Source organism: Pleurodeles waltl, chromosome 7 (assembly GCF_031143425.1).
Source record: "Pleurodeles waltl isolate 20211129_DDA chromosome 7, aPleWal1.hap1.20221129, whole genome shotgun sequence".
In the NCBI taxonomy this organism is placed as follows: Eukaryota; Metazoa; Chordata; class Amphibia; order Caudata; family Salamandridae; genus Pleurodeles; species Pleurodeles waltl.
In genome coordinates this window covers 693,764,084-693,779,558 of record NC_090446.1, presented here as the reverse complement: position 1 = coordinate 693,779,558, position 15,475 = coordinate 693,764,084, and the positions used below count along the sequence as shown (strand labels likewise).

At 44.2% G+C, this 15,475-nt stretch overlaps 1 protein-coding gene across 2 annotated transcripts in view; it reads left to right on the top strand.

Annotated features, from left to right (window-relative positions):
• Window positions 1–15,475, top strand: part of ARHGAP26 (Rho GTPase activating protein 26) — a 1,945,875-nt gene that overhangs the window by 1,894,191 nt on the left and 36,209 nt on the right. For both annotated transcript variants that reach the window (XM_069244698.1, XM_069244699.1), the window contains one exon: window positions 3,594–3,685. In XM_069244698.1, coding sequence (XP_069100799.1) covers window positions 3,594–3,685 — 92 coding nt within the window. The remainder of the gene's footprint in view (window positions 1–3,593; window positions 3,686–15,475) is intronic.

Sequence of the window (15,475 nt, the reverse complement as noted above, 5' to 3'; positions counted from 1 at the left end):
AACGCAGGCACCAAACTTCTGCATCACCGGTCCTCTGGGTCACCTCTCATCCTGACGAGTGTGGTCCCTGGAACACAGGAGCTGGGTCCAAGTGTCTTTGGCAGTCCAGTGGCCCTTCTGTCCAAATTTTGTGGTGGTAAGTCCTTGCCTCCCCACACCAGACAGCAACCCTGTGTGCTGCGTGAACTGCAGCTGCTCGGGCTTCTGTACACTTTTGCAAGACTTCCTTTGTGCAAAACCTAGCCCAGGCCCCCAGCACTCCGTCCTGCATTGCCCAACTCGCTGAGTTGGACTCCGACGTCGTGGGACCCTCCTTTGTTGTTCTGAGTCGACCGTCGTCCTCAGATCTTCTAAGTGCCTGTTCAGGTGCTTCTACGGGTGCTGCCTGCTTCTGCGTGGGCTCTCCGTGTTGCTGAGCGCCCCCTCTGTCTCCTCCTCCAAGGGGTGACCTCCTTGTCCTTCCTGGGCCCTAGCAGCACCCAAAATCTTCAACCGCGACTCTTGCAGCTAGCAAGGCTTGTTTGCAGTCTTTCTGCATTGAAACAACTCTGCATCCTCCAGCACGGGACAGCATGTTAAGTGGGACATCTTCTGACCAAAGGAGAAGTTCCTGGCACCTTCCGTTGTTGCAGAATCTTCGGCTTCTTTCACCGGGAGGCAGCCCTTTTGCACCTTCATCCGGGGTTTATTGGGCTCCTGCCCCCCCTGGACACTTGCGTGACTCTTGGACTTGGTCCCCTTCCTTTACAGGTCCTCAGGTCCAGGAATCCGTCTTCAGTGTTTTGCAGTCAGTTGTTGTCCTTGCAGAATCCCCTATCTCAACTTTACTGTCTTTCTGGGGTAGTAGGGTAACTTTACTCCTACTTTTCAGGGTCTTGGGGTGGGGTATCTTGGACACCCTTAGTGTTTTCTTACACTCCCAGCGACCCTCTACACACTACACTAGGCCTGGGGTCCATTTGTGGTTCGCATTCCACTTTGGTTTGTGTTGCCCCTAGACCTATTTCTCCCTAATGCATTCTATTGTGATTCTACATTGTTTGCACTACTTTTCTAATTGTTACTTAACTGATTTTGGTTTGTGTATATATATTTTGTGTATATTACTTACCTCCTAAGGGAGTATATCCTCTGAGATACTTTTGGCATATTGTCACTAAAATAAAGTACCTTTATTTTTAGTAACTCTGAGTATTGTGTTTTCTTATGATATAGTGCTAAGTGATATAAGTGGTATGGTAGGAGCTTTGCATGTCTCCTAGTTCATCCTAAGCTGCTCTGCTATAGCTACCTCTATCAGCCTAACCTGCTAGAACACCTCTAATCTACCAATAAGGGATACCTGGACCTGGCACAAGGTGTAAGTACCACAAGGTACCCACTATAAGCCAGGCCAGCCTCCTACAATGCCTCGATTTCCTAAATTAGTGGTTCCAAACCTGTGGTTCAGGGACCCTCTGGGGTCCGCAAAGCCTCCTTGGGGGTCCGCGACTGCTTAGAAAATGTTATAATCTTAACAGATTGGGTCCCCATCTTTCAGTAATGACTCAGTGGGGTACTCTGGTTTAGAATTATAATTCAGTGGGGTTCCTCGGGTTCCACTTATGATAATGCGGGGTTCCACAGAAGTCAAAAGGTTGGGAACCACTGGCCTAAGTAAAGATGCCTTAATTGCCTCAATTGCCTAATGTGTCACATATTTTGCATCTTCTCTACCACATGATTTAGATAAACCAGCAACATAATTTGATCATATGTTACTGTACATAAAACATGGGGGGGTGGGGAACCATCAAAGTTCAGAGATCTAGACTGTAGAGCAGTTCCATTCCCTCCTTGAAATCCAAGCTGCCTTAAAGCCTTCAATAAAGAGTTCAAGACACACTTGTTCTTGAAGGCATGTGACTGCTGGAAAACCTCATCATTCCTTTTAAAAAACAACCATGCCCCATCAACAGTAACCAAGGTCAATGTCTCAGAACTTCTTTTCCAGTTTTATACACGGAGGGTGAGATTATTGAGACATTTATCAGAACTAGGAAATGTAATTACGGCAAGTTTTTGCCTCAGCTTGTTACACATATTTACGCGGGAGCTTCAAGAAAGCCCTAAATATAAAAAATAAATATATCTGAGAGGTTGGTGCCTCTCTGCTGCTAATCAAAGTTCCTCAGTGACGACTTTGCTTGTGGGGATGTAATGTCTCAGCTGATGAGTTGGAACTTTGTTGCTTAACAAAAAGCTACAGCTTAGATGCTGCTCTCCTCATAAGTTCTTGGTTAATGTTGCCTCTCCTCCACAATCGCATGAACAGGACTGCTGGCGTCACCAAATCCATGCAAACTTGTGGATGACCGGACAACCAGCGTTCAAAAGATTTTGAGCAGATCAGTAGTGAATCGTGGATCCGATGTAGGTCCATTTGTTGGCAATTTTAAGTGCACATAGGCAGACATTTAAGATGTACTTTATGTGGACCACCATAAGACCTGAGTGTACAGTCTTTCACTAGAGAATCAAGCTGCCTGCAAGCAAGCTTGAATGTAAGCACTTTCCATTTTCAATAACATATAATTCAAACAAAGTACCCTGAATGAGGTGACACAGTGGCATGACTAGGCATACCTCCAGGCACCAGAGAACATTTGCGCTGAAATGCTTTCACCACAAAAAACAGGTTGGCCCTGTTGTCTGTGGCTGTACCATATTTTTGGGCTTGGATCTCCCTATCCTTCAAAGACTTTAGATATCCTTGCCATCGAACAAATAACTCACAGACTAGGCATAGGCCAGACTTTCTTTACTGCTACCTTGCAGAAACTTGTGTGACATTTGGATCTTCACTAATATGCTCCATCTGTTTGAGTGAACCAGAGACAACCCTTGAGTCAGCACTCTCTCTGAGGACTGTACATGGAAGATGAACTCTCATAACTAGAGGAGCCCTGGCTGAGTGGTTGAGGCGGGTGCTGCTTTTAGAGATGTTGCCTGCTTTACAATTCTATATGTTGTTTCAGAATAAAAATGTTAAACTAGAAAAGAATTCCAAGTGATTTCTTCAGCCAGAGTATCAGAAATCAAAAAGGAACATTGAACTGAGTATCAGTATTGCAGTTCTGCAACACTTGGCTGACACAATTCCCTGCGAGTCGGCAAATACACACGTTTTAGAGCGTTGGGAGTGGACCGAATTTATTTAGTGTGATTGGTTCTTGCCACCCTCCTCTGCCTTGCTCGTAGTCCCATTCCGGGGTCCATGTAGCAAACCCATACATCATTCAGGCCCCGCCACTCCCACATGTGCTGTTCCTGTAGCCATGGCGACGTGTCCATTATGCCGAAATCGCGCTCTGGAGGAAATGAAACGTTAGTGGGACAGTTCCATTTATTTGAAATATTTCTCGACATTTTTTTTAATTTCCTTTTTTATTTAATTTCCCTGACGCTGAGAGATGGCTTCTAAATTGTAACATCGAACGATTCCTTTTACTTAACTTCAATTTTTAATTAAGAAAAGAAAAAAATGGCATGGCATGTTTTTCCTTGCAGTAATTAATGAAATGATTAATGTCACAATTGTTATATTTTCGCAGTTTTTCCGGACGTAAAGCGAAAGCATTGTATGCTTGCAAAGCTGAGCACGACTCAGAACTTTCCTTCGTAGCAGGCACGACATTTGAGAATGGTAAGTTGGACCTTCGCTTTATTCATGCGTTTACTTTTTGTGACACCTTTGCAGATTTTTCTTTCACTGTCATTTTGCAGGACAGTTGAGTTTTTCTTCAGAATGAACTGATCATCGTGCTAATGTCCCATTGCTGCACCGTACGACTTTCACAAAAGAGGAATCTGCATTTTGTTGACAGCCTTCTTCCCTGCGACATAACTAAAGGCACATGACAGAGGCAGTCTCATATGTCTTGGAATTGTGACTTAAAAAAAAGACATTGTAGTCTTGGCTAGTGCCTGGATCCCATTAAGTCTCTTGTTGGCACTGTTCCAATTAACCTTGTGCTATGCGAGACTATCTATCTATCTATCTATCTATCTATCTATCTATCTATCTATCTATCTATCTATCGATATATATATTTTATCTTTATTTATTTTTCACTCGCTCCTTTCCACAGGTATAAAGAAAGGCGCTGACACACTTCCCAGTGTTTAATGAATCACACAAAGTTAGAAGCTCAACATGTTTTGGCTTAAAACAGCATTGGTTCCTGTGCCATTATTCCTCCTGGGTCTAGTCTCCTGTTGTCTGAAGTTCATTATATTTGGACACTAAAGCCATCATTATGAGTCAGACAAGCTGTGTCGATGTAAGCAATGCTGCTCCTGGTAATTCTTTGTGGTCTTTTGTTCCAGACCCATGGTTATGAGGTCCACTGATACTGGGCCCTATGTCCAAGGTCTGGTTTCACTGGGTGTGGATCTATAGTCGATCACTCTTTGAGCAGGTGCTCTGTCCAACGGCATAGTCCAATCCCTGTTGCACCTGTGGAGCAGACAGTGCTCGCCCCACCCCCCCCCACCATTTCCATGCTTTTGGTGGAGCGGGGATCTCAGTTAAGTTATCGGTTTACAAGAAGAATGTACCATTTATTGGAGCGAAATCGCCACTGTTACTCACAGGCCAATGGATCTGTAGTGTTGGCTGAGATTAACCATGAGCTGTACATCAAATTAAATTGTCATCACAATCTCAATTATATTTTCAGTCAATAATTAGAGTTTCATGTGAGTTTTAAGGAGCTTATTAATCCTCTCTTCTTAGTAATTCGTCTCTAATAAAGTCATCTTACAAGTTCATTAATCAGTCATTAGTTTTGTCAATAATCAAAATGAGTTGCATTGCATTAAGCATGTTTCTTAAAGGAAAGAATCCCCATTCTAGGATTAGGAACGGAAAGGGTGTCAGTTAGAACCCATAAAGAGTTTTTAGAGCGAGAGAGATCAATAAGTATAACGTTTTTGCATCAAAATATCAGCTCAGAAATTCGATAATCAGTTAAAGCAGAACTTTCCATAAAGAAAGGTTTAAGAAACTCAGTAGAGAAGCGTGTTTGCAGAGTTAGATGAAAATATTTTATGCAACTATCATTCATTATGAAAAACATGTCAAAGAGAAGGTCAGGAAATAAACCTTTTATGCAAAGTTAGCATTGCTTTAACTGTTCAGGCCTAGTACGAGTAAGTATAGTTGCCTACTAAAATATTTGCTTTTATACACATTTCTTTTCCTAAAAGTCTACACTTTTAATCTTGCACATTATTTTCTTGATATGTAAAATGCTTTAGCACCCTCCCAATCCACCTACCACGCAGCCCAGTACCCGCAAAAATCCCTCAAAACGAATTACCACCTAAGCACAGCAGGTTGTAAATGGTGCTACAAAAGGTCCCCTTGTTTGGCCAAGAACAGGGAATGTCATGTGGAAAAGGACCTGGTATTGCCTGCGTCTGCATTCTATGCCACATTCCAGGTCAAGTAACTTGAAATGCATGTTATTTGATGGAGGGATACTAGGAGAATCAGTTCTTCTGGACTCTGACATCTTTGGACTAAATAACGGGTAGCTTGTAATGAGGCCCTCAGGGGTATCACATTACCACAGTGTCCAGTTATTCTTTAGACAAATTGCTTCAGTTTGCCTAATGTTCCACGGACCTTATGCCCTATTGTTCTGATTTTCATAGTATCCTGTTGCTTGGTGTCCGGATTTGCCCACTAACTTATTGCTGTCCTGTCCAATCGTTCTGACCTGCCCTCCATTGTCCTAGTGCCTTGTTGTCCTGGTCTCCCATTTCTTGGTCTTATACTATTCACATTTCCATTGTATTCCATAGTTCTGCCATCCTAGTGTTCATCTGTACCATCCTTCAGCTGTGTAATTTCCTAGTGTCTCTGAGTCCTGGCATCAGGATATCTGGAAGTCTAACTTATCTTCTATCTTATTTCTCACATGACCTGTTGTCTTGGTGTCCAGCTGCCTGTTCATGATATGCTTATCCCAAGAGCTGGAGGGTGTTGATTTCTAATCCCCTGGTCCAAGAATTTACTTCACGTTAATCTGCGGCCAGTACACAACCCACAGAGCATTACTGTGCTGGAAGTGTTTTCTGGTCACTCTCAGTCCCACTAGATGAGTTCAGGGACACAGATAAACTCCAAACATTCTTTCATAAATGAATAACACTGAAAATAGCACTAGGAAACTGGGAAGGTTCTTTAAAATGTTTATTTCTAAGCAACCATTATGTTATGACAGCATCCATAAACAACACTAAAATATGTCAGCCTAGATAGGAGGCAACCATTATATAACACTTCTGCTCGTCTAAAACTTTACACCTTCTACTAAAGGATATATATCTGTATGTAAGCAGTTACAGAATGAAAATAGAACAAGCCTAAATGGAACTTGTCAAAGTACTCATGTCAGTCCCAGAGCCCAATGTGTCATCACTCCGTTGCCCTACTATGCCAGTGTCCCGGTTACACACCTTCCTCTCATATTGTCCTGGAATGCCAGTTCAATAATGCTAATTAACCTAGTAGCTCATTGAGCTTATGTTCTAGGTCCTGCTGCTTCATCTTCCCAGTGACCTGTTTTAATCATGTCCATTGTCGACCAGTCTCAATGCTCTATATTTTTGTTGTCTTGGTACCTCAAACCTATGGAGGATCGAAAGGCATAATCCTTGTTACTGGTGTCAGTTGCCAGGATTGTAAGATGTTGTAAAAACGTTTCTCTAAACATATAAATTCACTAGCGTGTGCCAGTACACTTTCTGCCCATGGATAGATTTTTCTAACATCCTTCACTGCAAAAACACCATCATCTATAGTGCTACATTTCTGGGTGGTATCTGGGACAAAACACTCACTCCTCAATCTCAAATTAACTAGATGGCCAAGAGTGTATTGAGGCTTTTATAGGGCCTCAATCAATGTTTCCTGCCGAATATCTAAAAACCCTAGTTTAGTGCCTCATCCATTTCAGAACTGACTATAACTTCACTGTCCTGAATGCACCCCCAGATCTCTTCTTGCTTTTCTTAAAGCAGAACTGCATGCAGTAACTCTGCTTGTCAGTGAAAGTAGTAAATTTGACTATTTAAAGCCGATCTTAATTATGCTCCAGTGGCTTCCCACTGAAGCTAGGTCCATATTTTAGACCACACATATTACATGTAAGATTATTCAAGATTATTCAAGTGGCCATTCCTCAGTACTACTGTCAGCAGGCCAATGCTCTCTGCGCAGTGCAGGAATGCCTCTCCTAGAACTTCTCATATTCACAACACACAATGGCTTAATCTTTCTCAGGCAATGTAACCGGGCAGTCACTGCCACGGTTACAACGCGCAACCCTGAGCCGGCCAAGGAGTTCCCTGGGAGTACATTTTGAAACGCCAAACACCCGGAAGTGTTTCACAATCCAGATATCCGGGTTGAAGACGCGCTAACGCCACAAGAATAGGAGCCGGAAGAGAATGGAGAGAGAGGGCCAGAGAGAGTAGAAGTAGTGGAGCTGGAGGAGAAAGAGCAAGCGGAACCAAAGGAAGGAGGAGGGAGTCTAGAGCAACAGAGGCGCATCGACAGAAACACAGAGACGCCCACGGAGACCGACAAAGGCAGGCGACAAGAGCCGCCACGTCCCTGGAGGGGCGTGGCTGACACAGGTACGATCGTGCCTCCGGGTAAATTTCTTACCCAGGTGGAACCGGAGAGGGAGCGAGAGGGATACGCAGGGGAGGGATCGGGGAAAGGAATCTTTAAGATTGCATGCACCTACCTCTAACCCACGAGAAGAGAGTGGTGAGAGATAACCACCCTCTAATAAATTAAGGAGAATTGGACTGTATTAGAAATTAATAAAATCACTGGGGAGATTTGTGGTGCACCTAAAGGCCCTGACCCTCTCACACCCCTGCACGGCTTAGATCAACCCCTGTCACCTCACACACCTGCATACTAACCCTATTATAAAAAAGCATTCCCCAAAGACCCACACTTACCTGTTCTTTCGTTTTTCTTGGGGACCGGCCACCCATATCCTGGAACGGAGAGGTCCAGTTTCACCTTGAAGGCCGCCCGCCTCTTGAGCTTGACGTCCGGAAGAGAAAAACCTGGAAGAAGAAGACCAAGTATTATCCCCTGAAATAGAGATCAAGGAGACCCTGGGACCTTACCTAAGGACATAAAGATATATACATAGAGAAACGTTAATCACCTATCAAGAAGAAAATAAAGAACACGTGCGAACAGCAGCTGGTGTATTTGGAGTCTTTATAATCATAACCCATCCAAGTCATAATGCGAACCCACTACAGGCAATTTGATGAAAATATGGAACTCTCTACTGTCTGCATTACTCCCCACCAAATCCTTGGCAATATTCTAGAAAGTTCTGAAGTTCATACTGTTCCAAAAATACTTTCTTTCAGGACTTATCTAAATGTACTTCTTTACACTATAACTCCACTGATACTTGTTTCTTGGTGCTTTATAGGTAACATTATTCCTCCCATTTGTATTTACTCATTCTGCTTTTTATGTTTTTATCTCCAGTGAGTTGTTTTTTTTCTATTTGTTGCAGGTCCTTGCCTCTCAATGACATAAGTACCCACCTGCTAGTCATTCTTAATCTTCCATACATTACTTTCCCTTCTCCACGTATTGCTCCTGTATTAATTTCTGATGGATACTTCTAATTGCAGATTCCTCACCTTTGAAATATTCCCCAGGTGCCAGGCTAGATCTCGAAGGTTTCATGGCACTGCTGCGGAGTGCTGCTTGGTAGCATTGGGCTACTCTGCGTTGTCTTCATTCCACCATGGGAGTGACAAACCAGAGTCGATTCTAAGTGCTACCCCTGTGCACCAATGTCATTTTCTTTTCTCTGTCTTCGCACACATCGATTGACAAATTATTTCAAAATTCTTTCAAGTGTGCCAGGGTACGATGTCTCATTCGAAAACTGTAGGGTACAAACCTTGCATCAACTGTTGGAAACCTGTCGATGACTGACCCGCACGAGATCGGATTCCGGTGTTTGGACTTGGGACACAACTCGAACTCATGTGAAGAATGCGCCCTCATGCAAAAGAAGGCAATTTGGGACATGTAGCGAAGTTATACTTTGTCAAACACTACAATAAGTCATGGACCTTATGCAAGTCCTGCTCCGGGTCGTGGACTAATTCTTACTCTTGAGGCCTCTTGTGCAAAATGTCGTCATCATGGTCGAAGTTGTCCGGTAAACCCAAGTCCAAGAAAAAGCTTAAGAAGTCTAAGCGGAACACCACCCCATCTCACCACTCTGTCCAAAGAGAAGTCCGGAGGGCATCAAGGTGCAGATCAATCTCGCTCCTGATCATGGAACTAATTCCCAAACTGCTACTGAGTTCCCTAGGCCATCCGTGACGACACAGTAGGCCAAGGCAATGCTGTGTATTTTCTGCCCTTTACTGGCTCCTGGTAACGCACAGTCTGGTCCCTAGGATCCGCTGGGACTCCAGTTGGGTTACCACCAGCAGATCTGTCCTTGGCACCTCCTGTGCCCCACGATTCTGCCTCCGATTCTGCACCAACTCCAGTGCTGACTTCTATGCTGGCTCCTAGATCTGCTCCCAGTCCCTCATTTCTTCACCGACACTTGTTCCAGTATCTCCAGCACTGGAGGCGAAGCCCCTGCCGACTCCAGTATCCAACCTCAAGCTGATTCTGTTTCAGTTCCGACTGAGGTCGCTCCTTGATTTCACCCAAAAACACCAAGTTCCTGTACCTTCTGATTCTGATTCTGATTCTTTTTTTTTTTTTTTTTTTTTTACACCCAATTTTTATTGATTAAGTACAAACAGCAGTAATACACTTTGACTACATCCACATGCTCATAACTTATAGAATTAAGCGAAAGTGTATAGCTAAGGAATTGCTGCAGCCACCCTCTGATTCTTAAACTCTTCTTCTCTCGTCACTTTTATTTTTGTCCGAAGCTGCTGGATGTTATGTTATGTTATTAAGTTTATATAGCGCAATATCTGCCCTTAGGCCTCGTAGCGCTTTATGCTGACAACTCAATCGCAAGAAACACAACATCAAATAATTCAGGCTCTGAATAACCATGTTTTCAAGGCTTTACGGAAATCACTTCCCGTGCACATACCTGTATATTCAACGGCAGGTTGTTCCATAGTTTTGCTCCTTGAAAAGACAGGGTTCTTTCTCCTCATCTTGCCTTTCTAACTCTAGGAACCTTAGCCAAACTTGCTAAAGAGGATCTCAATCGTCTGCCTGGTATATAGAAGGTGGCAAGTGGTCTGCTCATCTCGGGACCGAAATTATGTAGGGCTCTGTACATATAGCAGAGGGTTTTAAATTGAATTCTCTTGGCAACAGGAAGCCAATGTAACGAGGATATTCCCTTACGAATAGACTGATATTTAGGTATATTCAGAAGTACTCGTGCTGCAGCATTTTGAACCCTCTGCAGTCTGTCTACCACATATTGGGGTGATCCTAAAAATAAGGCATTCCCGTAATCCAGCCGGGTGCCTATCAGGGCCTGGATGACCAGTCTCTTAGCTGTGTAAGGCAAAATTGTCAATACTTTCCTGAGCATCCTACAAGGAACTTTGCAGTGCTCTTAAAACTGATGCACAAGGGAAGTAATAAATATAAAAACATGAATGTGTTTCTGTAGCGAGGCTTCAGCTGGAGAAGTGCCCTCCTAACAGCCCAGGTCTGCAGACCCCCTGGGAATGTGTCATGGACACTTGGGAGGTCGCAGGCCACAGGTTGGGAACCACTGCTCTAGATTGTCCAGCAGGGCTATAACCCACCATTCCTTTGCGACCTGTCTAAACTCTGTCCTACATCAGAGCAGCTTTCAGAGGAGCACCTATCCATCTTGTTGCAAGATGTGCAGGCCATGTTGGCTAAAGGGGCCACCAAGAGGGTGATGTCCTTGGAAATAGAGGTGGGTTACTACTCCCACTATTTCCTTGTGCTAAAGAAGGACGGAAGCCTTCACAGAGACTTCCTTTGATAGGAGCAGTTCTGGACAGTATCTCCATCATGTCAAGTTCAGGATATTCTAGATATGATCCTGATGTTCCAGCTTTGATCGTGGATCTCAGGGAGAGTAGTTCTGAGGCTTCTGGGCCTATTGGTTTCATGCATTGTGCTTGTCCACTTTGTCATGTGGCATACGTGAGCTCTACAATGGGATCTGACGTCTCAATGGGCCCAGCACCAAGGAAATTTGTCAGACGTCATCCATGTTTCAGAGGAGGCTGCACAAGATCTGCAGTGCTGCCAGCTAGAGCACAATCTGACCAACAGCAAACCTCTCCCTTTCCCACCTAGAGTTGATGGTGGAGATGAATGCATCCCTGCTGAGCTGGATCAGTCATCTGGAAGAAATGAAGATCTGAGAACTGTGGCCCCTGGTGGAAGACAGCTACACATAAATCTGTTGATGCTCTTGGCCATTTGCTTGGTGTTGGAAAACTTCCATCCATCAGGGCAAATCTGGCACAGGTGTTCATGTACCTGACCACCAACACATGTTAATGTAACAAGCAGGACGCTGTAGACTTCATGGTCCTATTCCAAGAGGTGTTGTTATCCTGACATTCAGGGAATTTCCTGATCATGAACCACCTGGCGGGATCTTTAAATGCCAGGGCAGATGAGCTCAGCTGGTGGTGCCTAGCGGATCACGAATGGCAGTTGCACCCAAGGTGGCACAGGGCATTTTGTGGCCATGGGGAGAACACTGGCTGGATCTTCTCACCACCATTGAGAATAAGCAACGTTAACACTTTTGCAGCTTAAAGTTTCAAAGAAAGCTCTCTCTGGGAGATGCATTCATATTAAAGTGGAACATGGGACTCCAATACGCCTTTCTACCAATGTATCTCCTGCCCTGAGTTCTGAGGAATGGTAGGAATGACTAGTAGGCCAAAGTCATCCTAGTGGTACTGAACTAGGCGAGGAGATTCTGATACCTGGAACTTACGGGCATGTGCAATTGTCCTCCGATCAGGCTGTTGCTGCGTGCGGATCTTTCGTCACAGCAGCAGGGCAGAATTCTGGACCCAAACCTGCGCAGTCTACACATCCATGTGTGGAGATTGAGTGGTGCAGTTAAATGAGATTGATCTGCCACCTTAGGTCGAGGATATCATACTTGCTTCCAGGTGTCTTTTACAAAGTCAATCTAGGCCACAGATTTGTTGCCTTGTGTGGAGACTGAATCAGAGACCCCTTACAAGTTAAACTGGGACGAAACAAAGCCAACACGCAGCTGCACAACACGAGCAAGTAGCACCCAGGAACTCCTCTGTGGAAACTTTGGGATCTAGTTTAGCACCTGGGGAATATTCTAAAGGTGAGGAATCTGCAGTTAGATCATCCATTGGAAAGAGTGTTGCTGAATGGAAGTAACTTGTTTTTTTGTTTTAACTATGCTACAATTTATTTTCATTGTTACCTCAACCGTTTTTTTTTTTAAGTGTTCAAGTGTTTGTGGGCCATGTCCAACCGCACTATATAACATTGCCTGAATAAATAAATAGATCTGCTTAAGCTCCGTATCACCTACCCAACTGCAAAGTCCTGGTCCTGCTGTGAGAGCACTCTATGCTCCTCGACAAATGGCCTCATCAGCGGTTCTCCTCGGTATGTGTTTTTGATTTTCCATCTGGAGTAAGTTGCAGATGAACATGCCCAGGTATATTCAGTTGGGTTTATACATGTTATCTTTTTAGAATATCAGAATTATGACAGGATTGCTCTTCTTCAAATGAAAGCAGTGAACATTTGGCAGCTATCACACTACATGAATTGAGACATCAGCAGATAGAGAGGTGCAGTTTAACAGACAAGTCTTCCTCCTTTACACATCCGTCAACGTGCAGTTTTCTTAAATCACAGAGTGCTCCTGAGCTCTGTGGAGAGGAAGGAATTACTTGTCTAGGATATATAGATTTATTGATTGATCTGATTTGTGTGTGTTTAAGCGAGGAATGGGCTTATGGCGCAGCATGCATACTGACACCACATACATGTATCAAACGTCCCATACCCACTTAGGATGCACATATTTCACAAAAGGAGCACAAAGGGCAAATGCGCGTCTGTGTGAGCAGGGGTACTGGTTTCCCCTCCTGACTTACATTTCACATCCAGGAGGTGGCGTAACCGTAGGACCCCCTGCAAAATGTGAGCGATGCCCCGGGGTCTCCCTTATTTCACATATATTCATTGACCTTGGGCTAAATGGGTCCTCGCCCCTGAAGCGTTGGGTCGGAGCAACGGGAGAACAACTGGAAAAGAGCAACAAAGGGAGAAACGTAATGAAAAGAACCTGAGAGAGTGAGAATCAGGTCAGGTTAGCCTTAGTTTTCGGCAAAGGCATGACCGCTGGCAGCATGTGGAAAAAACGTATGCTTCTATACTTATTTGTCATCAAATTAAGTGTTACATTCACTCATGCCTGCGTGCCCGTATCATTCCTGGCTATCTCTGCACAAAATGAGAAGCTTGACGAAGAGATGGTGATATATGGGTGACGGACAGGTGTGCCGACCAGGAAACTGCAAAGCAGTGTATGGGCGAGGCAGTGCTTAGATGAAGTGACACTATACTTTGTGTACTAATGAAAAGAAAAAAACGGAACAGGTCAGACATAAAAGTAGGACTAAAGCCTTTAGTCTCACTTTTTATATCTGACCTGTCCTGTAAATGTGTGTACACACATACACAGAGAAGGCAGCAGCAGACAGGCAGAAACCAATCAATAACATCGTCAGTTATTTTTGACTCAAGAGCTGCACGTGAAAGGAGAGCACACCTTTCACTTCTGCCTTCTAGGTTGACCTGACCTTTGCCCCAAAAACTGAGACAATTATTTAAATAGAACAAAAGCGTCCGGACACCGGAACAGTCCTCTAAAAACCGGGACTGTCTGGGGAAATCCGGGACGTCTGGTCACCCTACCTTAATACTCTTCATTCTGCTAGGCCCATAAATAGGCATCTCATGTTCTCCTGGACATAAAAAGAAGATTTGTCCACAAAAGCATGCCTCAGCATTCACTATGTTCGCTCAACTGCATAGACGCAGAGGTTTCTGTGAGCTCAAATTGCAACCACAAATGGGTGAGATGCTTTTCGGAGCACCTCATCTGGTCTGACCGTGAGACTGGGCCCACCTGGAGAGGTCGCTGTTCTCCAAGATATTCAGACTGCTCATTATATCAATCCTCAGATTTGTAGATCTATTTTCCCTTTGCCTACATTTTCAGCATTGTTGATAAAGGCACAAAACATGTCCTCTGAATCTTCTTATGCGTTTCCAGATTACCCACACACCCCGACTGCAACATTTTACAACTGCAACATGCATTTAATGACCCATCAGTAGCTAGAGGGACCAAAAGGTTTTATTTTGACTTCCATTAACAGTACCTGTTCACATCCAGGTAAGACATAGTGAAGATTATACAACAAATGAATGGTCAGTTCAACTCCATTGTAGATTATATCTATTGCATTTTAGGTGATTGCTTCAAAGGAGACCTCATATAAGTTAATACATGAAACGCATTGTCAAACCCCATTCAGAGGGAGCACATGGGAGACAGAAGCTACTGGTCCCCATCTGTGGTGGATGAGGCTGATTGCCAACTGTCTTTTTGGGGGGAGGGGTTGATACTACAACAGCACTGCAAACAGGGCCAAGAATAACCCTTTCCTCGCTTAACTTTCAGAGGAAACCATGGCAAACTGTCACAGTCTTCTAATGGAGGTAGGGGGGCAAGAGCTTAGGACTGGACAGTCATCTAAGAGACACAATAACAATGTCCAGCCCAGTCGTTTTGTAAAAGCAAGTACTTTAATCACAGAGCAGAACACAGTTCAACTACTTTAGGTAATACATGGTTGCATCCCTGATTACAACCTAAATAAGTTCTACCCCCACTCCTGTCGCATTCCGCTCTTCTATCCCCACCTGGGTCACCCTAGTAGCTACAGACCTCAGTATTCTGTGGCAGAGGTATGAATAAGGCACATACGCAGATTATGTCACTGTTACTCCCACTGGTTTTGTTGCACACCTCAGTTCAATGTTTCTTTCCTCAGGTTTAGTTTGGGCAGAACTTCTCAAAACCTCACTCTTTATTTCTTCAGCAACATCTCAGTCCTTTTACTTTGCTCGTCGGAGAAGCCACATGGTAGCTGTACGATGGTCTTACTGATCTGGATATGTTACACGCACAGCTTGCACCTTCCATTTTTATGGCAACCTCTTCTCAGCACCTGCATTGATGGAGATTAAAGCAAGGCAAGTCTGGATGTCACAGCTTGGCTTCTTCTTTTCTCCCAGATTAACCGGGATCCATTTAGTGGCAACCAACCAGGCTTCCCTTACCAACACCAGCTGTGGCACCACCAGTCC